The sequence below is a fragment of the Aythya ferina genome (genome assembly GCF_964211825.1).
Source record: "Aythya ferina genome assembly, chromosome: 22".
In the NCBI taxonomy this organism is placed as follows: domain Eukaryota; kingdom Metazoa; phylum Chordata; class Aves; order Anseriformes; family Anatidae; genus Aythya; species Aythya ferina.
The window spans coordinates 2,094,390-2,118,379 of record NC_140320.1 but is presented as its reverse complement, the minus strand read 5'-3'; the positions used below and the strand labels follow the sequence as shown (position 1 = coordinate 2,118,379).

The 23,990-nt window shown below is 43.5% G+C and overlaps 1 protein-coding gene across 11 annotated transcripts in view; it reads left to right on the top strand.

Moving 5' to 3' along the window:
- The window catches only part of APLP2 (amyloid beta precursor like protein 2), a 47,995-nt gene that overhangs the window by 9,416 nt on the left and 14,589 nt on the right, over positions 1-23,990 (top strand). For 4 of the 11 annotated variants that reach the window (XM_084495905.1, XM_084495904.1, XM_084495903.1 and 1 more), the window contains exons 2-7: positions 14,113-14,286; positions 15,442-15,571; positions 19,092-19,204; positions 20,722-20,897; positions 21,446-21,660; positions 23,325-23,492. In XM_084495905.1, coding sequence (XP_084352031.1) covers positions 14,113-14,286; positions 15,442-15,571; positions 19,092-19,204; positions 20,722-20,897; positions 21,446-21,660; positions 23,325-23,492 — 976 coding nt within the window. Of the gene's footprint in view, positions 1-6,784; positions 7,620-14,112; positions 14,287-15,441; positions 15,572-19,091; positions 19,205-20,721; positions 20,898-21,445; positions 21,661-23,324; positions 23,493-23,990 lie in introns of those variants that run through there. The other 7 variants (XM_084495909.1, XM_084495908.1, XM_084495907.1 and 4 more) reach the window with 4 other exon arrangements.

Below are 23,990 nucleotides of genomic sequence, written 5' to 3'. Positions count from 1 at the left end.
TGTAAGTGGCAGATTGCTGTACTCAAACTGTTCTGTTATTGTATTTATTATTGTCTGTGATTATTAAATCTATCTTGATGGTAAAACCGAGGGCACAACAAACATTTAGCTACTGTTAGTAGTGAAGTTGACTGTCTAGGACGTGCACAGCTGTTTGTAGCTGAAATTCCAGCAGCAATTCCCAAGGTTTTGGCTTTGAGGTACGTTGCCACTACTTTAAGACAGTGCTCCTGACCTGCCTGTAAGCTGCTTCTCAGGCCACAACAGGGGGCTGGCCATTTTTCACTCTTTATAGCAGATAGCTTAAATATTCCACATCAGTAAAGCAGAGGATTTTGCTTCATAGCATGTGCTTTGGAAGGACTTCTGGGGCGTGGAATATCTCTTCAAATACTTCTCTGAGCAGCATCCACGTAACAGCATGTACCTACATCCCATTTAAGATGACGTTCTTCAGTGATGAAGAGGATCAAAACAGTCATTAAGCTGCGAAATGTGTCACGTGTTGTATGAAGCATGAAATAAAGATACAGACTGAACATGCCAGAGTGGTGCAATCCATTGGAACCCGTCAGGATGTGAACGTCTTTAGCTGAACTTCAAATGCTCGTGTTGCTGATGGATGAAACTCTGGTGCTGGGTTTGCATACAGAAACACTCTGTCGGTGTTTGCACAAACACTTTTTTTCTTCTTCTGTGTATGAACGGATAGTTGGAGCCCCTCTGAAGCACCTAGGCTCCTGAGTGAAACTTAAAATTGTGTGCTTAGCTGTAGGTTAGTTGTTAGGATAAGTACTGGAGTGACGAGAACGAACCTTGGGAACAAAGAGTGGCCCCAATGAAGAGGACTGTGCTTGGTATTCCAGCTGCTGCGCTAACATTCCTGTCCCTTTCATTGACATGTATAACTGTCAAAACAGATGATCTGGAGTTATGCAGCTCTGCAGTTAGGACATTCATTGCTGCTGTCCAGGCTTTAGAATTGCTCTGCAGCCTTGACAGAGGAGCTTTTATTTCTGGCCATTTTTTCCTCTGTTCCAACTGGTGTATTTGCAATCAGATACAAAATTTCTGAATGCAGTATTCTCAGAATCTTTTCACTGTCCCCCAGCTCATGATGTGAATTCAGCCATCATTGGGAGCACTGCTGGTCAGGTTAGCTGACGGCTGTGTGGAGAGGCAGCCTCGTTGAGACCTAGACTGGAAGGAACTCACTGGGGCCCACGACAGTTTCTGTTTATCCAAAATAAGGATATTAGAATGGGACGTTTCTGGCTGCCTGGTGCTGTTGCATCATCAAGCTACTATTTCAACACAGCTCTTTCTCAAGGGCTCATTTCTTACTATGTGAGGTGTCTGAATACATTCCATAAGGTGAATCCACCACAGTGATTTGCTTGATTGTGGTGAGGCTGCTGCTGAGATACTCGCACAGCCATGTGTCCGAGTTATAAAAAGCCTCGTTGGGCCGTGTCTGAAGTCAACTAATGAAAAACAAAACCACAGCTCCCAGGGGTGAGAACTTTGTGCAACATTTTCAGCCTTTGACTTTGAGAAAACTCTGTTGAAGCTACTCAGCCTATGGCTAGGAAAATGGTGAGTGGCCTATTGCATCAATACTCAGATCAATCTTCCCTCCAATCGCTGTCCTAGTGATGGGATTTATGTGTTAAGTCAGCATTTCTATTGCCGTCCATATCTGCTTGTAGGGTCAAAGAAAGTAAAACTTGCTTGTGACAACCGACCTTTTATATCTTTCTGCTGGCTCTCAGCAGAGATAAATGCACTCAAGTGTTGGACAAGAGCATCTGAGCAGGCAAAAAAGTTTCTGCAAGAAAAAGTAAACAGTCCATTTCTGCTAATAGCCTTTTCCAAGGCTACTTGGAAGCAGAGAATTGTTGGGGGTTGTGTTTATAACAAGACAGCTTGAAGTTTTTCTTTGCTGTTCCTGCAGCTGGAGGATGCTAAGTCTTTAGGCCAAACAAAGAATTTTACTGCTGAGATGGTCAGATTGTATAAAGGGTTAAATGGTGTGTTCTGGGAAAATAAAAAATAAAAAATAGTGCTCCCTGTTGGAGAGGAACTTCTCTGGAGGTGATGGAAGTTCTCACTGTGTATTGCCTGTTGTTCATGAAGGCATAACTAGATTGGCTGAAACTGTTCTGCCTGTTCTTTTTCAAAGGGTAATTTCCCCCACTGATGCGGAATGGGTGATTTTGCTTCCAGCTTTGTAATAAAGCTTTTGGCTCATAATGGTTTTGTGCTGGAAGACCTCACTGAAGTGTCACATTTCTTAAAAAATTATCCAAGAGCTAAGCAGCAGAAGTATGCAGCTGCAGTATCTAACCACTTCTTCCACGCATCTTATAATTAATAGTAGCTCAACTTAAAAAAAAAAAAAAAAAAAAAAGCACTGCTCTCTAACACCTACCTTGAAAATTTTGTTGAAAGTGCTTAAGGAAACCTTGAGGAAATAGGGTATCGGTGTACTGAGTTCCTTCTTCCTGCTGAAAGCAGGAAGAAATTGATAACAGAAGTTGAAATCTCATTTTATCATACATGAAAGTCAGTTCTCCCATTTTGTTTGTTCCCTTGTAATGCTTCACGATCTGATAGAGCTCAGGAGACCCAAGACCTATAAAACCATGGAGGTCAGGTGTGCTCGTGCAACATGCAAAGTCAGTTAACTCTGAGAGAACAACAGCCTCGACACGTTTGAGGCTCTGTGCTAACTTCTGTTGAACTAGTTTTACTTTCTGGATCAGCAAAATCAGTAAAGGGGATCTGAAGCTAGCCAGCTTTAGTCTGTGCTATAAATTACTGCTTAATTTTCTAATAGCATTAAGCAGTTACTCTAAGTAGAGGTCTGTTGCTTCCCTTAAAGGAACTGTTTAATACATCCATTAGAGTTTCCGTATGCTGGCTTAGCTACGATATGACGTTGTGACTATTAAACCCTAGCTGATAAATTAATGCTTTAGAAATAAAATGCTACTAAATTAGTCAGGATTGCTTTTAAAGAGTAAAAGACTGAAATCCATTAAGCCATTACGGAGGTCCTTTCTTCACTTTCTGTGACCCAGCAGCTGACAAAACTTCAGGGGTACTTCAAAAGGCTCCTTGCCATTTGACCCCTCTCTTGTGTTAGATTGCTGAATCTGGGGGTGGGAGCTTCAGGGGCTGGAGTTCCCGTTTTATACTGCACTTTGAAAGAAGAAAGTTAAGTTGTGAGATTCCAGCCTAAATTCTGCCATTAGTAACGGGATGCTTCGGAGATGTTTGGCTCTGGGGTGACAAACTTAGAAATAAACAAATAAACTTCCACTATCTGACCGCTGGAATTGAGCTGTGTTGCTCCAAGCCATCTTCCTGCTCTTCAGCCTTTTTGCTACTTAAGTGTTTGGTTTTTATTTTAAACAAACAAACAGCCAAAAAAAAGATAAAAACCTGACGCACAACTCTGCTCTTGCGTGCTTGTTTGCTGAACTCCAGTTTGCCAGCATTAGTTGAAGGAAACTGGCAGCCTTTCATCAGTTTTGTTGCTGTTTACTGGGATCAAAAATAACTGCAGTCAGGAAAATTGAAGGGCTGTTTTTTTTCGTGAAAAGTTGAGATGGGTTTGCTAAAGTAATTCTTTTTTATTTTTATTTTTTTTTTTACCTATAAGTGGTAGGAACTTTTCCTAATGAGCAGCTTAAGTGCAAACTAAACTTTCTTAGGGCATTGAGATTTCGTCTTCAAGAAAAAAAAATGATTATTTACTGTAGCTGAATAAACTGAGAATATCAGTGTGGGAATCTTTAAGCAGCAAATACAAAGATTTTTAAAGTGCTGCTTTCTACGCCCCTGCACATTAAATATTCTTAAAGGATTTTGTTTTGTGTGCGAGCACTGATACAAGGTGCTGCCTGAAAGATGCTCAGCCATAAGCAGTTCTTAGAATAAATAACAGTAGGAGGAAGAGGTGTGTGGGAAGGCGTGTGGGGAGTTGTTTTTGTTTTAAGATCCCAATTTGCATTATTTTCTAAATATATTTCATAAGAGCTGATTTACCCCATCTCAGTAATATCTGCTAACTGCTGACTTACTCTCATAGGCCTGTAATTTATAGAATTAACCCCTACCTTTGACAGAACTTAAAAAGTTTTAAGTATAAATATACCCTCGGTTTGGATGCTGAAAAACAGCAAGGCTGTTCCGTAATTAGTTTGGTAACATGTTGATTTTGGTCTGGATCAGCAAATACTTGGCAACGCTTGGGGAACAACTGCAAAGTTGAGAGCAGCCCTGTATTTGAGCCGTGGGTTTCCTATTCTCAAAAGATGGTCATTAGCATGGCTTGGACAGCCAGCACTTAAAAACCTCATGGTTTCCCCTTCCAGATTTGAAGTTTCATCTGGACTGTTTGTATGTCAGGATTACCAATAAATGTGTTTTTCAGGAGACTCTGAATTTGGTGGTGGAAAGCCAGCAGCATAACCTGCAGAGCTTCAGTGTGGTGAGAGCAATTCCTGTGGAATTATTCCTGCGTGCCAAAGGAAGTTAACTTGTCACCTAATTGCAGGACTTTAAGATACCAAGTGAACATTTTATCGTGTTCCAAAACAACTGCAGTCTGTGCACGCAAATAGCCAGCCTGTGATGCTGAACGACCTCCATAAAGGGAGGTAAACTCGAGCTCACAAATGGCTGAAACCAACGTACGTCTGCACTGCAAACTTCCCGCTTATCTTCCCTTTATCTTGCAATTTCTTTTCCAGGTATTTTTCCTTGCCACTTCAAATTCTTGATGCTCTATTAAAATACGCTCTTCAATTTCCTGCTGGCTTCTTGGGTATTTGTGTTGCAGATAAAAACACAATCTGTGCAGCCTTGTTATCGCGTGACATCTGAGTGGTGAGGAGCATGGTTAGGCTGAGAAACCACAGGTTCCTGCAGTGGTCTCCTCTGCAGGCTTTTTTGTGAAACTCCCAGTGAGCTTCTGAGGTCTCTGAAGCAAATATTTGTGTTGATTTTTTTTTTACAATTTATTTTTCCTCTGGAATGCTAGATCAGTTTGGATCAGTAGTTTGTTAGCTTTTGCTTGCCTGATGACAATAAATTCTTCTCTCGGTCTCCTTTCTGCCAGTTTAGTCCACTAGGAAAACTTGGACAAGTGCGTGTGTGCGATTCGTGGTGAGCATCGGTCTGGAAGTTACTTTTGGAATGAACATTCTGTTTTGAAGTGATGAAAGATTTTCTAACTGTACTTTCCTGTGTATTACGGACCTTCTGCATCCTAGTTACTCCTGTGATTGAATCTCTGCGTCCTAGTTACTCCTGTGGTTATATTCACTAACTTATATGGCTAACGTGCCTTAAAATGGAAAGGATTCATTATTAAACTGTGCGGAGAAGTTACTTATAAAATAGCGTCTCAGTACTCCTCATGTAGCGTTGGTGTCAGCAAAGCTTTTATGCTATTAACAGCAATAGTCCGTGCTAGCAGCCTGCTCAGTAATGAAATTTAGATCTGAAAAGAGATTTAAGTGTTTTTTTTTCTCTCTAAATAAAGCGAAACAGGATTAAACTGCGGCCACTGTTCTTGCACAGTGTTTTGCAGTTCTTGCAGTCTTCCAGTTGTCCAGGAAAGCAAAGTCATCCTGGTCTCTCTGTGGCCTTTAGAGCAGGCTTTAGGATTTCCCATCTGCATGCTCTTACACATCTCCTGGTTTACAATCCATCTCCAACCCAGTTCTATAAAAACCAGTACAGGGTTCTGCGTGCAGCCACGTGCTGTGTTCCCCACGGCCTTCTTCTTTCCTAGGTTTTTAATGTTTGTGAAAACATAAACTTGCACTGAAGCTTTCATTTACTGGCAAGATAACAGGACATCTTGAGTCTCTGTGGTTCAGATGCCCAAATAATTCAAGTGGGAAAGCAGTAATTAGTCGTGCTGTGCAAGGCAGTATGATGACACAGATTGGAGCAAGGAGGGGCTGAGGATTAATCCAGCCTGCGCCCACTGACGGCTGACCTTAGGCGAGTCACTTGACTTTGTGCCTCAGTTTAGCCCAGTAATAAATAGGTCCCGCCTGCGTGTGCTGTGATATGACTTAGAATCGCTCCAGAAAAAGGCACTTTAAATAGCCCCGTTGCTGTGTTTTGCTGCAAAAAGGCAGGAGGTGGCCGTGAGTGCAGCCATCAGGCAGTTTGCATGAAGCTTGTCCTTGGGGCTCTTGTGCCTAGCGGAAGGCGGCCCGGCCGATTTCATGTATCCGGGCCCTCCCGTGTGCTGCCTTCGGGTCACTGGCGGGGTCACAGTGCTGCCCACCTCCTCTCCACGCCCTGTATTTGTAGGATTGCTTTTTTGGAAAGCTGTTCTGGCCGCAGCCATTACACACAAGCCATAGTGCTGAAAGCTTGAGGCCTACCCGTTGGTCTGTCTCAAGGCCGCGGCTCTGGGGGCAGTGCCGTTTGCTCAGGGAATGTTCCAGCCGAGGTGCTCTGAACTTTGCCTCTCCAGGGCTAGAAGAGACGATGCTGAAGGCGGCCATGTTACACAACCGGCCTCGGGGAGCCAGGCCTGCCCCGAATCCTGGCTTTGCTGGGTGGGATCGCTGCTCCCTGCGACGAGCCGCGCTGCCTGCAGTGCTGCGTCCCCTATCTGAACGGCACAGATGTCTGACAGCAGATTATCTGCCCGGTGACTCACTGAGGCTTGGTTTGTGGAGCACGATAAACTGGGGGAGGTGGGGGGATAATCTGCTGTGTAATTAGCACAAATTCCAAGGGCAGAAAGGCTGCCCGTGAGTCACAGGTACTTGGAATCTCCCCCTTCCCCTGCAGAAATGCGGAGGAAGGTGCAGAAGCGGTGGAAAATGCTCCAGGCTTCAGCCTTGTTTGGGTCTGTGCCGTGCTATGGCTGCTGACAGCACATCTGGAAGTGCACAGGTTATTGTCACTGAACTTCCGAGCGTCCAAGGCTGCGTGTTAGCCACCGACAGCGGGGATCTAAATATAAACTGCACCCAGGCCAGCGCTGCAGCTCCTGCATTGGTTTCCAGTTTTTGGCTGGTGCAGGATTCTCTACCCCAAAAGTCAATAAAGGACGAGCCGATGAGAACGCTGCCCCTTCCAGCAAGTTAAAGTAAGCCAAAGACTGCTTTACTGAGATTTCTGCCATTTAAATTCAAAAGCAAACACAGGCTGGTATTATCAGCTCACACCAGATCTGCCTGCAGACAATAATTCTTCCTGTCTTGGACCCCTGCCCACGTGCATTATTGTAATTATCAGCAATTTAAAAAAAAATAAAGCAATAGAGCTAGGATGAGCTGCTAGTCTGTAGATTTACTGCCTGCTGTGTCAGACATTCATTAGCCTTCCTGGGTTCAAGCCACCTATCTGCTGAATAAAAGCAGGAAGAGAAGCTAAGGAAAACAAAGCGTGGAACACCATCTGAAGCACGAATTGAAGGCTCTGCTCATGTTTACAAGTCATAAATCCAAATACAGGGGGGCTTCAAATATTCTGTTCAGAAGTTCTTGTGCATAAAATCCCTTTGCCAACTTCCTTCGGTTTTTAATCCAAGTGTGGATTTCCTGAATCCTAGCTTGCCATAAACTGTTCGTTAGCAGGTGAGACTCAAGGCGATGACTGTAAGGTTTAAGGGGCTGTGCAGGGCCTGGAGACTGGGGGGCTCACCTCCAAATTCCAGCTGGGGTCTCCTCCTCCGAGCTCCAGCCTAACACTTCACATCACACTGCAGCAGTTTCTGAGTAAACATCTCTTGAGCCTTTAATTTTCTAAAGGACTGGTCTCTGCTTATGGAAGGAGGGATCCCTGTGTCTGCCCTCGTGCAGGGCTTACAAGCAGTCAGGTCACTGCACAAAGTGTGTGCTGAGTTTCAGCCAAGGAAAGGGCAGAAAGTCAAAATGCACATTTAGGAGTAGCGGTCATCAAGGACTGTGCTCGCAGGAAGGCTCATAAGGTAGCAGGACTCATGTTTGTGTCAAAGGAGCTCTTTAAATTCCTCAGTGGTCTTGAAAAAGTTCAATTTATATTCTCCCTGTCTGCGGTTATTCCTCAGGCCTGGGGAGAGCTGCAGTGCTGACACCTCTGTGTTGCACTGCAGACAGAATGGGAGACGTATTCTTTTCAGTGAAATCCAGAAAAGCTTTTTTTTTTTTTTTTTTAATAGGTAAAGGTGGGAAGTGAAATTTATCAGGATAGGGGATCTGTGCCAGATAGCATGTTGGTTTGAGCCTCATGTATGCTATGATTTAGTAAACAGTATTTCTTTTGAGAAGCTTTACTTAATTAAAAATAAACAGTGCAAGTAATCTTTCAAAGTACAGTCTGGCATTTCTTGTTGGTGCAGCAGCAAACAGTTGTGGAATATTTAACTCTACTGAGCAGGAAATCTGATCTGACCTGTGGACAGTGCTGCAAAAGGCTGCACATTTTCTTACAAGGCCAGGAAAGTCCCTGGCACATATTGGTCTGTGTTCTCTGGCCGCTGTCGATGCTGTTCATGCTCAGAGGTCTCCTCAGCAGCCTGGGAATCCTGGAGGCTGAGGTTTCGGTTTTAAAGCATCTGTTTGTGTTGCTGCAGAGGTAGCCTAAATGTAAAGTGAGCTTGAAACAAAGGGAGTTGTCTGTTGCGTTGTCAATTGTTTGCCCTGTGCACGCTAGCAGGGAGACCAGGATTTTCCGTACTGTGTATTCCTAACGTTTCTCTGGAAGCAATATGCTACGTGAACTCTGCAGCATAAATAATAAGTGTATCTCATATTCTGCTCAGCTCCTGTCCACCCCGGTTCTGCTGGGATAAAGACTCCTATTCTGGCTAATCTGATCAGATAGCGAGGTTACTCTAATGTTTAACCTCATGGAAGATTCAGAATGTAGTTACATCTGACGTTTTGCAGATATCTGTGCTATTAGGAAAGCTCAAAAAAGAAACTCCAGCCGCCTGTATTCTGAAGCCCCCAGCAGCATGCCAGAAGGCTTTCCTGAATAGCATTTGATGGTGAGCAGAATAGCCAGCATGCTCAATATGCTGTGTTGTGATGAGGTTTAGCAGATCCTGGAAATCTATAGCAAAGGAAAATGGCTATTTTTTCATGTTTGTTTCAGCGTGGATTGAAAGAGGCACTGTTTTCCCATCCACAGTGTTCCCATACCCTCTGTTGTTTGCAGCTGGAATTCAGAATGAAATAAGAGATTAAAGGACTGCATCCGCTACGAGAGTGTTGAGATGCTCTAGTGAAGGTGCAAAATTGTTTTGCAGGTTAAAATAATTCTCTCAGGCTGCTGTTTCTTCCAGCCTCGTGGGTCAAAATTGTTTCCTGGAAGTAGTCAAAGCCTCGCGGACAGCAGTGATGCTACCAAGATGGCATCCATCTATAAAACTCCTTCCTTGTGATGTGCAGCTTGTGAATTTAATGCTGGAGTTTGGGCCAGGCCAGTTTTTAGTCACCCATTGTATCTTAGAGGCACATTGTGAACCTCCAATTTAATTTAAATTACAAAAGCATTTTACAATTAATTAGAGTTCTCTCCTAGAAGAATGAGAGGGAAGATGAGAGGGAAGGCTTTGAAAGTCTTGAAAGCAGAAAATCAAAAAGATGCACGCAGCAGTCACTTTGCACACAGTGTTTCTGAGAAATTCTTAACTTACTGAGACGTGCCTGACGAGATAGAGGCTTCAGTTTTACCTTGGTCTGGCAAAGGGAAACTGGCAAGTTCTCCAGGAGCAGCAGGATGGTTTCTTCATCACCCCCCACACAGGTCTCTCTTTTGGGCCATTGCTCAGCCATGTTATGAGCCAGCTCAGAAGACCAATTTGGGTTAAGAAGTTGTCTTTCTTTCCAGACTTACTTCTAAGTCTTGAGTTTCTCATTTGAGACAGTAGGTACTTAGAGGGGTGAAAAAGATGTGACACTTTTTAGAGTGCAGAGCCCAGGCCTCTGGATGGGTAAAACCCACTTTTGAAAGCCGCTGTCCCAGAATTGAAGAGGTTAGGAGTAAATGAAAGGCTGGATGCTTAGGCAGAGATGCTTCCATCAGAGAAAAAGAAGATTTAGATGTCTGAATTCCAGTGTTTCAGGACCGTAAATCAGGCCCTGCATGACAGGGTGAGGAATTTAACTGACATTAACTGGCCAGAGATTTATGTGTTTGTGGAATCAAATGCTTTTCTGGTCTTGGAAAGCAAACTGGATTACAGAATTATACCAAAAGGCAGAGTGAAATTTGTCATGAACCGTTTTGTAAATTCAAGTGCTAGCAAGGAAAGTGATGGTTTATGTAACAGTCTTTTCCCAAATAGCAGTCATCGTGTTACGGGTATGTATTCACAGGGTAACAGCCACCGAAGGAGAGCTCACTGAGGATGTGCACCGCTGGGTGAGCTCTCCCCGTTGTGCATGGTGCTGTCAGCCTGCTTATTTAAGGGATTTAGTACTTGCTCCCTCGCACCAAGAGAGGTGGCTGCTTCCATTTATGGCTGGGAAATTCCCAGGGAGAAATGTGCTTTCAGTTTCTTCATCCCTCTGCAATGTGGAATGGGTGAATTCTCTGAAATACCGAGCAGCTCAGCCAAGGGCAATTTCTGCCTTGAGCTTCCTTCTCCTTTTTTGTTCCCCAACCCCCCTTTTGCAAAATAATGCTTGAGTGTTGGGTAAGTGGCTTCAAGCCTGGTCAGCCTGAGTGATCAGCTTTTATTTTTGGTATGCTGAAGGCAATTGTGGGGGCAACAGAAAAGGCCTTTGCCCCAAAAACCCTTCTAGGTGACTTTCTTCCTTTCTTCCCTTGAGTGGCAGTGTTAAAGGGGTTTGTGCTGTGCTCAGTTTATTGTTCTGTGCTCTGCCATTGCAGGTAGAATGAGATAAAATGCTAAATGAAGTAAGTGAGGTGTTCGGTGGCTGGAGCAGATTGTTAGTGGTGAAAAACTGAAGCCCATTACTCAAAAACCTTACTTTTCAGACCCCGGGTTAAAGATTCAACTTCTGTACAAAGTTCATTAATTTACTCAACTGTGTGATTCAAGACAAGATTCTTCCATTTGATTAAAAGCGATGAAATCAGGCAGGTAATTAGTCTCGTTTGTTCAGCTGCGAATTGGGGTTTAGCATGTTCTGGTAGCTACAGCAACAGCCCTCTACTGATATGCAAACTATTTGAACAATCCAGGAGGAGGAATGATACCTTTGCCACAGTGCCGAGGTGTCAAGCCGGAGAGACAGCAAAAATAAACAGCAGCTAACATCAGTATGTAAATACGGGGTGGTCATGATTTCAGGAGCTTGGTATGTGTTTGAACAGGAGCTCTGCTCATGCAGGAGCCCTTGTGAGGGGATTACTTATGGATGGTTCTGCCTCCGGATGGGACCTGCGCCTCTCCTGCTTATGCACTGACCTTATTTTGCTGCACACTTGTGAAGTTTCTTTTGAAGAAGAGGACTTTAACGCACAGGCTGTGCTAATGATGTCCAAGCCATTCCTAACACGTACATTTTATTCGCTTTTGATGCCCTGTATTCTTCTTAGGGCTAATGCTGTGCACATACTTGATCCTGCACTTTTTTTTTTTTTTTTTTCAGAATTCAGCTCGAATCTTGGATGCAGTCGTAGTGTTGTCATAAAACAAAGTTTTGTTGTGGCTTGTTTCCTGTAACATGTCAAGTCTTGTGCTCTCTGGAAAGCAGTTGTTGGTACCAAAGCAGTGTTTGTTTGCAGAGAGATAAAACGGCCCTCTCGCAAGTCTGCATGCGTGTGTTTTTACAGAGTTACAAAGGATCATTCTCCACTTGCCTTTTTCTTCTGGCACAATAGGGCAGCGAGGAAGGCAGAGCGAGAGCCTGGGTTTTGCTGCGTGGTGCCGGTCAGCACCTGTTAGAAGCTCGTGTTGGTTAAATGGTTTCTGAAGGAACAAAGGCACTGCACCCTGTTACCAAAGCCTCAGCCTATTTATCGATCCTCCTAGACCTCAAATGCCTACCTGGCATCTCGCTGCCCTACTGATGCAGCAGTCTAGGTAGCACGATGTTCGTGGTGTTATTCTCCCGTTGGAAGAGTCTGTAGTTTCTGTCCTGGTTCCTCCATACTACAGGAGGTCAAAAGACAAGAGAATAACAAGAGAAGGTTTTGCCCTTTAACTTGTGCCTCTTGTACTCCCTCCAAGACCTGATGGAGAGCAAGGGAGGCCTCGGAGCTTGGCTCTTTCCAAGCCTCTTAAGGAGCAAGCCAGCGAATTACGTCTGTGTTGGAAGAGCTGGGATTACACACGAATTCAGATATGTTCATTCTGTGTATTGTAACTTCTAGGCCTTTGGCTTCAGAGATAGTGAGTAAAATTTGCTGTTTTTAGCAAAACAGTTGCTTGACATCAATCTTCTGGGCAGAAGGGATGCTTCTCCACTGTCAGCACGGAGCTGAGAGGCTGCAGTCAGAGGAGGCCTTCAGGTTCAGCTGTGCTAAACGCAGAGCAGTGAGCAGTGCTTTGAACTTGGAAGCAGCTTGTTACTGCAACATCGATACTGGTATCTGTTATATATAGTTCAATATTTTATTACTTCGTGATCTGTGCTAAAATTTGCTCTCACCACTGTCTGTTGGCAGAAGGGGTTAGAGTAAACAGAAGCCACTTCTCCGTGAATGTTTCTCCTGCAGGCGACGTGCTGTTGAATAGTCCTTAAAACTCAAGGGGTAATTTTTCTGAAGGTAAGGCATGAATCCATGCTTTTGTATCTCAGGTTGGGCCTACGCCCTGAGCACAGCCACGTGCTCAGCACTAAGCAGGCCGTGATCCTGAGTGCCTTATCTGCAGGCAGCGCTTGTGTGTGAAAGGGGAGGGGGGCAGTGGGCTAATCACAAGGGAGTTAATTTTTTGCTAATATCCAGCAGCCAGGAGCTGCACACAGGGTTATCGGGTTGAAATCATCTCTTGGTCACTTTTATACTTGCTGTGAGCATAAGCGTGTCTGTATAAGTTGATGAGGATCTGCAGGCAATGGGGAATGAACAGTGCCTGCAGAAATGTTTGTGTTTTTGAGTGCTTGAAAGGTTAACTCTGAAGGCAGGACTGGTGGCCTTGGGTGGTGCTGCCTCCAGAGGAGCAGAGGCTTAGGGGCAGTGGTGCCCTGAAGCCTGTGTCTTGCTGTTTCTCATCTGCCTTGTCTGCAGCAGCTGAAATGAATTTCACTCCCCCAAAAACACTCGGAAGAGCTTTCGAGGTGGGAGTTCATGCGGTGGGTTTGTTTGTTATTGCTCAAAGGGTTTTTTGTTACACAGGGAGAGGACATTCAACTCTGTGCATAACCTCAGCCTTTCAGAAACACCCCACCTCTGCAATTTAATTTAAATCCCTTGTTCTTCCTTTGGTCAGCCAGCAAGGTTTCAGAAAGGGAAGCTGACCTTGTTTTCATCGATCGGTCTGCAGCTTGACCCGGACGTGGGTCTGCCGTGTCGGGTTTTTGTCCTGTGCTCTCAGTCTGCTGGTGCCGGGTGGGGAGAGCACAGAACATGCATCAGAACGGGAGGTGGCAGGCTTTGAGGAGTTGGTTGCATTTCTCTGATTCAACAGAAGTCATCTTTACTTGTATGTTTGGGCAAGAAAGCTAGGTGTTTCCATCCCAGATATTTGAAGATATCTGGAAAAACACATGGCTTGAAACTCTGAGCCAGTCTCATGAAGTGGGAAGTAATTATTTTATTAGCAGTAGCAATACTGGTAGCCTCAGAGGAGTTTCTGCCAAGAGTTAATGATATTAGTTATTTATCTCTCTATGCTGCGGACGGAAAGAAGCTCTTTTAAGTTCTTCAGACATCTGTTTTAGCTTTTGTGGGCACAACCTTTAAGTGTGAATTACTCTTTGCTTTTGGTAAGCTGTTGTTGCAATAATAAAAATAGAGTTTGGAAAAACACATACATTGCTGGTGGAAACTTTGTGTGGGCCCACCAGCTTTAAGGAATATGGTTACAAAATACATTTGCAAGGCTCCAGTGATGCTCTGGATTAAGCGGGAGCTCTTTGAGTAGATGACAGAGCCTTTCTGGTTCTTTTGACTTGTTCTGCTTTCTATCAGATAAAGCAATAAATGTTTTCTTTCTGTTTGCCTTCACAGGCACTCGCAGCCAATGCTGGGACAGGGTTTGCGGTGGCAGAGCCTCAAATTGCCATGTTCTGTGGGAAGCTAAATATGCATGTGAATATCCAGACTGGGAAATGGGAACCTGACACTTCTGGGACCAAGAGCTGCTTTGGAAGTAAGGAAGAGATTCTGCAGTACTGCCAGGAGGTGAGGATTGCTGTGTGATCCTGTGTATTCACTGCTGCTGAGGAGTTGGGTTTGAATTTAGCCAGTCAATAGCAAAGCAACCCTTCAGGAGAGTATCTTGTGTTCAACTAGCAGTTTTCCCTGGACTGTCCTGCTGTGTTACTGCCCAGTAAGGGCAGGAGGGACGCTGCAGTGGGATTTAGGAGCTACATCTGATGTAGATCAGCTTAGGCTGCCACAGGAGGTCCTTGGTCTGTAAGTCAGAGAGGTACCTCTGAGCTAGTTAGAGCAGCATCTGCTCCGTATCTTCAAAAAGGGAACCCGATGCCTTTTTGAATCGGAATGTGGTTGTTTTGTTATTGGTGGCGTGTTCAGAACAGCCAGAATATTAGAAAAATATTTTCATCAAAATGTTGGCAGTATTTTTAGGTTCTTCATGCTTTATTGTAAAGGCCTTAATCTCCTTTCAGTGTGCTCCAGATACTGCAGCATATTGGTCTTGAGTAAGTGTCTTTAATTATTCCTTGGAGGTAACAGGCATGTAAAATACCACAAGGAATGTTATTTTTTAATGGAAGGTGATAGAACACACCATGTCTGGACTGGAAAACTTTCAAAACTGTTTTACAAGGCTGATGATCACATAGCGGAAGCCTAAATATAAATCAGTGTCCAGACTTGAGAACTTGAACAGATCATAGGGATCATATTAATAAATTATAAATGGAGCAGGCACAAGGAAACCTGAGGAGTTAGGTGCATATTAGCTTGACAAATGCTGAGACAGTCTGAAGATGTTATTAATCCTATTGGTGATTGCCCTCTTCCGGAGGGTATTGCGCCAGCCAGAAGGGAACAGGTGAGGATATTCCTCCTCCTCCACTGCTGTCAGAGCCAAACACCTCAGTGCTGAGCTCCTGCCCCTAACCAGGCTTCCTCCTGCTGCCTGTGAAGGAGTGGTGACATGTTCTGTTGATGCTCTATGTGACAAACAGCTGGGGGCTTTTTTTTATGTCTTTAGCTGTTGTAAGCTTGAACCAGAAGAGAATGTGTATCTGCGTGCACATTTGAACGCATTCTTGTTTGAAGATTCAGCCTTGCTCCTTCTGTTTAGGAGCCACTTTGCACATTTTTTGTGCTTTCTGGAAATAAGTCTGTGTGGGTCTTCTTAAACAGATGTATCCAGACCTTCAGATTACGAATGTCGTGGAAGCCAATCAGCCTGTCAGCATCGACAGCTGGTGCAAGAGGGGGAAGAAACAGTGCAAGGACCACACTCATATTGTTGTGCCCTACAAGTGCCTGGGTGAGTACGTGATGTGCTTTTCTTGTGTTCCTGTGGGGGAGTAAAGGATTGCCTCCTGGCTTCTTAGGGAACAACTGAGTTCACAGAGCTGCTCTCGTATCAGGTTGCCATTTCCACATCCAACTTCCAGTCAAATGTTTTTATTTCCACAAGATGGAACTCTGCCTTTCTCCAACAGATCGACAGCTTGATAGCAGCTGTGCTGGAATAACGGTGCCTGGCGTGAAAAAGAAATCCCCATTCTCTCTGCAACTGCCATAAAAACCTGAAGGCTATTGTATTTGAGTATCACAAAGACATTGGGATTTAATACTCTGATCCTATTTTTGTGGAGCTTTAATATTTTGTTGCCTTGGAGACTTAAATGCTCATAGTGTTCAGGCTTCCTGCTTCGGTCTTGGCAAGAGATCTCTATTCTATTCCAACGACTATATTTAAACTTAGCTGCTTCAAAGAGGCCCTGCTTCTTGCAGCTGTATCCCATGTCCCTACTTTGAACTGTGAAAGAATATTAGATAAATGGTGATGGATTTCACTGTACTTTCCAGAGTCTGTCCGCCCACTCGAATCAGGCAACATGTTCAGCATGTTTACCTGGCAGCTTTTGACCTGCAGCTTGGGACTGACACTGCTGTGCTGCATGTGTCCTGAGCAGTAATCTTCGTCTCAGCTGGCTGAATCTCTTTTCAGTTACCCACTGGAAAAGGCTTTGTATATCAGTTTGCAAGAAGTCTCGTGCAATCTTGGAGAGTCCGATGGCTGAGAACAGTCAGTGGGAACCGGTTTCCATAATTTGCAGATGTATTTCAGGGTAGCATATAGTTTTTCCTAAAAGAGCACAACCAAATCTGCCTAACTGTGTAGGTACTCTTCTCCTGTATGTAATATCTTCCACTAGATGATCACAAAGCACTTCACAAAAATTTTGTATGGTTACATCCTGGGAGAAAGATGCTTCTCTTTATAGATGTGGGAATTCAGGTTTGAGAAGCAGCTGAACCCTGCTGATTATACTGAGTACTGCTAATGGAAATAAGGATGAAAGCAAGATCTCTGGATTTATAAGGAGTCATCTCTTTTAAAAATAATCCTCCCCCAAGCCTATTCTTCAGCTGAAAATTAAGCTGATTTTAGTGACACTGCCCTAAAATGTGATAAGTATAAAACTGTTAAAGATTTTCATTAGTGTTTTTCACAGTGCTCTTGACTTGTAAGGCCCAGCCTGTAAAGCAGCGTTGTTTTTTAAGATCTGAGTTGCAAGTCAGTCCATAAAATGCATTTTCATTGCCTTTATCAATCTGCACATTGCTCGTTGTAAATGTATGATGTGTGCTTCTGGGGTACACGTGCTTTTTTTTTTTTTTTTAATTATTGTTATAGTCCAACAATATTTTTTTTCCTGTTTCTGCTGGTGTCTTCCTTGCTACAATAACACAGACTATCCTGAGGTAGGATCTTGCTGTCCTGCCATGTTTAACCTTCTCCTGCCTCTCCCCCACCAGTGAAAGCTCTTTTGTATTTCAAAGGTGAAGGGGGGAGAGGAGAACCCATTAGCACTCTCACTGAACTGTAAAATAAAGGTAACAATAGGATGATGGGAGTAGGGCTGAGCTTGGTGAGGTGTGAAAAGACAAACTGCTGACAGTTCTGGCTAAGCTGCTAGGTGGCATGGAAACACCTCTTCTGGCTACTCTGATTTTAAAAGCAAGAGGATTATTTTATTAGCCATGGTCATGAATGGGGAAGGTGTGTGTAATAGTTTTCCAATTATAAGCCGAATTGAGAAAACCTTCCGTGTCTCTCACGCCAGGATTCAATGCAGCTAGAAACAGCTGTTTCTGTGGCTCTTGTTTATTACTGATTACCATTTCTAATCAGTTTGAATCTTCTGCCTTCAGACCCCAGAACCACAGACTCTTGATTTTAAAGTTTTGTCTATTTTTTTTTATTTTTTTTTTTTGTAATCAGAAACTTTCCACCAACCTCTTGTGAGAGGGAATGAGGAGAGATTATTAACTCAAAATTGTATCTGGCTTGCTTTCAGAGAAGAAAATAGGGGAAAATAGCATTTCTCTATTATGTCTATTTTTAAATTAAACCAATTTAAAAGGGGTGATGAATGCTAGCTGATTTCATTATTTTATGATTGTCACAAGATAATCTGTCCCCAAACTCTATTTTGACTTCTGTGTGTAGAGCACAGAAGTGTTCATGAGCCTTTGGTATCTTCACTAATGGGCTGCATTAAAATGGGTCACTCAGTATATTAAATTTCTTCTGAAAAGATTATGTTGAAGGCTGGTTGGACAAAAAATTCTGCTCTCTGGAGACTTCAGGAGAAAAAGACATTTACCTAAAGAATTTTTCTCCAGTTTAATAAAGAGTTCCTAAAGCTGCCAGTCAGGTGTGCCAGGTATGTTGCTGTGAAACACTTGGACTGAAGACCTTCTCTTAGTCTTTTTAAGGTATATAAGTATTTCCTTATTTTAAAATTACTGGAAGCGGCATTCAAATCTGCAAAGAAAAATCTCAACTCTGAGAAAATTGAATGTTCTGCATTCCAGTGACAAGGTTTATTAGGACTGGAGTGAGAACAGAAAGTAATGCTTATGTAGTTCTGATACTGATTTGACATGTGCTGGTACTAAACTGAGTTGTGGTGGATATTTAAGTTAAATAGCTGTGAAGTCCAACTGATACAAAAGCTGTACAGCAGGCTGAATATCTTTGTTTCCCTCCTTCCTCAAAAGCAAAAGTCCGGTTTTAAGATTGTGCCAAGACTTGATCATGTTGGTGAGGTTGTGGCTATCTAACTGTTGGAATGCAGTGTATTTGCTGAGTCTTGGTTTTACACCGTGTTTTTTTTTTTTTTTTGGTCTGTATGGCTTTTATTTTCCAGTCCTATATGTTTTGGTTAGGACTGTCCGAGTTGGGGAATGTGCTGCAGTTGATCCTGAACTAAGCCATCTGGAAACTGTTGAAAAACAAAACAAACAAGACTAACTCGGATACCCAGATACTGAAAACATAGATAACGCTTGTGGCACATAAAAATTTCCAGGCGGTTACAACAACAGGCAGCATGAGCTGGCTTTGGTTTGATACAGCTCATTTAGAAATTGATGATTAAGTGGTTTGAAAACTTCCGTATGCAGATGCGATGTTTTCAAAGATTTGCATGAAATTGCTTCAGTCAATCCTGCCTGTTCCTTGAACAATTCACTGACTTGCATCGTAAACTTTGCTTTCAGTTCAGCCTTAGGCTTTGCATAATGTGTCAGCCATTGGCCCCTTCTCTTGTTTTCATTTTGGAAGCTCTGAGGCTCTGATTTTCCACTAAATTAGCATAGATAGCTGCTGGGTCCGGAAAGAATATGCCTTAGGCAGACCTTAAAGGCACTAACAGCAGTGGACTTTGGGCACCTCTGATACTGGCTTTGTCTTCTGTTTGAAGCTGGATGTTTGTGATGGGACAAATGGACTCTTGTTCACTGTCCTGGGGGCATTTCTTGTTTTTCAGTGGGCGAGTTTGTAAGCGATGTCCTGCTGGTCCCGGAGAAGTGCCGATTCTTCCACAAGGAGCGGATGGATGTGTGTGAAAGTCATCAGCACTGGCACACAGTAGCAAAAGAGGTAACTGAGCTGCTTTGGCAAGAATATTTACTCTGGATCTGTCTACTCAGATGCTTGGAGTACTGGAGCATAACAATGTTTATCTCTGGGGTCTCATATTCCCATGTTGTAGTCTATGGACTGAGGCGGAGATAAATGAAAAAATGTTTAAAAGAACTCAACTTAAAAAAAGTGTGTAGCTAGCTGAGTTATTTTCCACTCCTGAAAAGCTGTCCTAAGTAGCTTGCTGAAGATCATATTTAGGATGGAGCTAGGAATTGAAATCAGGCCCCTGGAATATATCACTAAGCAGTGGCTCATCCTTTTCCCCAGGGTGGAGGGCCTCTGTGGTTGTAGGATGTTTTGTAATTGTCTTGCACATTTTGCATTAATGTTGGTGGTGCCACTGCTGGGGATTTGGTTTAGAGTGCAATGTGAGTTATGTTGTGATGATTAGTGGAGGTTTTACATAAGGGATGGATTATCTTCTCAGAATAAATCTAGCCCTTGGGTTTTTTTTTGATGTTTTTGTTTGTTTGTTTTATCTGACTAGTGAAAATGTTGCAAATTCTCTGCACACCTATTTCAGCTGGGAGTAAGAAAAACAAGATTGTGACTAAATGCACGTGTTTTCTGTTTTGTAGAAAGAGCAACACAATGTTTAATTGTGACAGTGCTAGTAAATAGGCGTTACAGATGCAACGATTACACTTGTATTTCTGTAACTTACTGGGAGCAAAAGCCTATCATAATAAAGCTGTGTTAGGGGAATTGCTTTTTAATTGAGGACGAACTTGCTTACGTTCAGAAAATTTTAAAATCATTTGCTTTCAACATAATTGGAGAACTTTTCCAGAAATATTTGGCTCATTTTATATCCGTGCTGTAACAAGACAAAACACAAAAGAGTTCTGATGTGCATAACAAAGCCTTTCTTACTCCATTCCTTTCTGGGGGGCACCACAAAACAATATATTTCCGTAGTTCAAGAGAAGTATATAGACATAATGTTTAATCACAGTTTGCATTGGGCTTTTTCTTGAATTATCCAATTGATTTTCATCTACAGCGTGTTAAAATAATCCTGACACAAAGTGCATTTGAGCAATTACTCATTTACTGCAATGTAAAGTTTAATAGATAAAGTTTAATGAAATGGCCAGCCCAGAAAAGCAAACAGCAGTTCTCTTCTTTCCAAGTGCTCTCTCCCTCGAGTTGGCACAAAACGCCTCGTTATATTTCCAGAACTCAGGCTGACAAGCCAGCAGTTGGTAGGGACGGGCTGTTAGGGTTGGTGCGTGAACACCAGGAAGCACTGCAAGGCTCTGACCCTGACTTTTCTGGGGATTTTTTTTTACGCTTCAAGTCTCAAATCCATTTGTCTTTAGTGTTCAGACTTAGGTCTTGTGTTGCTATCGCGTTTTTTCTGTGAAATGTAGACTATTGGTAGCATCCTTGGGACCTCTTGTAGGCAAATGTTGGCTATATCCAACGTAAGAGCCTAACGCTGAAGTGATGCATGTGGGCTCCTCTTTCAGGCGTGCCTGACAGAAGGGATGATCCTGCACAGTTATGGCATGCTGCTGCCCTGTGGAGTAGACCAGTTCCACGGAACAGAATATGTATGCTGTCCTCAGACAAAAGTTGTGGATGAGGCTCTGTCCAAAGAGGAGGAGGATGAAGATGAGGATGAAGACTATGATGTTTATAAAAGGTGAGGTTCTGATTGCTGGCGTGGATGTTAGCAGCTCTACGGGAAGTTGCTGTCACCAATTTCATGCAGTGACTCCATGGTGGTGAGGACTGAGAGAATTTCTGTGCTCTTGAATTTCCCAGAGGAGCATCCTGAACACGAAAAAACCTTGTAGAAGGTTGACTTTGTAATGCTCCTTTTACTGGAGCTAAACAGCCCCTTCCTTCCATCCTTAGCCAGTCAAAAGGACTGATTGCTACAATAGGTTTGTAATCCCAAGCATTTTAGGCTTTCACTTACTGAAAAGGAACTGTTAAAAAACATATTAGGAACCCCCACTAAGCCAGAGGCACAGAGTAGCTCTCTAGCCTGTAAGAGCAGGCATGTCTGTAACAGGAGAAGTCCCATTGCTGCAGCTGATGGGCTGATCAACAATTGGTACATTTATTTTCCCATCTCTTGTGTTTCTAAAGCAGATGAAAAGAGAATCATTATTCTGTTACATCAAAGCTTGGCTACAAAGTGGTTAGCATTAGCTTAACTCCCCTAACTTAACTGTATCCCTTCAGTGAGTTCCCTACAGAGGCAGGTGTAGAAGATTTCACAGGAACAGCTGTGGAGGAAGATGAAGATGAAGAAGATGAAGGGGAGGAAGAAGAGGACGTGGTGGAGGATCGTGATTACTATTATGATAGCTACAAAGTAGATGACTACACTGAAGAGACCACTACAGAGCCTAGTGACAAGGCTGTTTCTGAAAAAGAAGTTAGCAGCGATATGAAATGTAAGTCACATTCTAGCCTACAGGCCGCTCGGTTCCTTGTATTCTTGTTTGCTGTCAGTTGGCGATAGGTTTCTGATGAAGTCAATAAATGCCACTTGGAAGTTTTATTTGCCAGATAAGTTAGCAAACAGAGGAAAGCTGATGATGCTTATGTTTCAAGTGTTGAAATTAACTCTCTAGAGCATGGGCCATATGTTTCTAGATAAACAGCAGTTCTGCTGGCAGAAAGCCCAGTGTTTGGCACATAGAACAGGCACCTCCATGAAGGTGCAGTGTTGAGTCAGAAAATAATATCTGCATCTGCTAATTTTGGAAAATCTTAAGGAGGCATTTGGGGTACAGTACGAATCCCTAATTTTGGGTGATTGCCTTGAATTTGGTGTTTTATATCCAGATTACAAAAAGGAAGCTTAAAGTGTGGGGGAATATTTTGCAGAAATGGCGTTAAAGGTGCCCTCTGGCCATTTGAGGTTGAGGAATATACTTGGTGCTCCCCTTCTAGTCTCCATGTTAAACAATAATACCCTTTGCATAAACCCTTCTTCTTGAAAGAAAGAAAATTAGCACAATTGCCTCACTTTTATTATATAAGCATTTCCAGTAGCTTTTGTTAAGCAGTATGTGCCATTGCAGAGGGCATCTGCTGATTGTGTGGTGCTTCAGTGTTACACTGCCCTATCCTTTGCGTGTAGAAGTATCTGCAGAGGAAGGAGGATGGGGAGAGGGAATGAAATTCAATTAGCTACAGATCAGTGAATTGTTGCCAGCAGTTCTTGCATCTTGCTGGTAAATCGCCAGCATGCTGCAGATAATTTCACTTGCTGAAACACGGCTTAGATCATATATGTACAGGACTGTTACAAATCTGCAGATGTCGAAACAGACTTGGAACCATTTGAATGGGGTGTCTGTTTCGGGGGTACGCAGTCTGTTTTCTCAAAGTGCTGTGAACATTTGCTAACTTACACAGTGTATCTGTTCTCTTGCCTCAAAATAACCCAGCGGCTCATATTGCCTGCTTATTGTAAAGCAGCCCACATGCCATGGCTACCTGGAGTTTCAGTATTTACTGTGTAGATGTTTCAAAACTTGAAAACCTAACAGCTCTGATTGTCATGGCGATCGTGTTCCTTGTGCTTAGCCTGCCTTCTCACTTGCTTTTATACCTCACCTGTAAGATGTGAAGCATCTATCCAGGCAGAGTGCAGTGGAACAGGACATCACTGAATGCTTTAAGCAGCCCTAATGGGTTTTCTTTCCATCATGTTGGTTTTATACAGTGGAGGCTCTACCATTGGGACACTCAAGACATAACTTCAGCATCAGCAAAAGAGATCCTTGCTGTTTCTGCCACTAGCTAATGTGGAATCACTCTTGCAGATGAAAGCTCCATGTTGAGACAACGGCTGCTGCACGTTTGCCTCAAAGCAGGACGTGCAGGCCCTTCCCTGAGTAGTGCTGGCAACCTTTGTGATGGACACTAGTAAAACCTTACAAATCCCCCCAAAACGGACACAAGCCCTTTGAAGGGCTTTGAAGTAGTGATGCTGAGGCTGGCACAGGTGCCCGGAGGAAGGTGTGAACTAGAGCCACCACTGCTTTGTAAGTCGCTTGGCGAGGCCTGTGCTCCTCACTAGCTCATGTTCTAACCCGTCTCCACACAGCTGTCTGCTCCCAGGAGGCGATGACAGGGCCCTGCCGGGCTGTGATGCCTCGTTGGTACTTCGACCCTAACAAGAGAAAGTGCATTCGCTTTATATATGGAGGCTGCGGAGGCAACAGGAACAATTTTGAGTCAGAGGAGTATTGTATGGCTGTGTGTAAAAAGATGAGTAAGTCCTGCCTCCCACTGGCCCTTTTGCAGCTAGCCACTGTCTGTCTGGCGTTTGGTGTCTCCTCCTCCTTGCCTGGGTCAAGAGAGGATACGTGTATAGCCCATCCTTTTGGTTCTGGTGTCTGTCCTTTTGCAGCAGTCTCCTCTTGTCTCTGCTTCTCGAGGTCTTTAGGTTTGACTTTCCTGGGGAAGGTGGCTCTGGATGTATTCTTTCTGTGCTCACAGTTGGTTTGCAGCTCTTACCAAGGGCTTAGTTATCTTCTGGATTTATCGCAGGGACCGGGGGCTGTCTCTACCCTCTTGTTATGAAAACATGTAGCTTGCCTCTTTGTGTAACTGGCTTTTTTTTTTTTTTCCCCAAGTATGTGGAAGAAAGCACTTGCTTTCCCCAGTTATATTACCGTGCATGTGTTTGACTAGTCAGTCCTGAAAAGCAAGCTGCTACTCGCCATTCTCCTGGTAGTAGGCGTTCTCTTGCTATTATATTTTAGGCAAA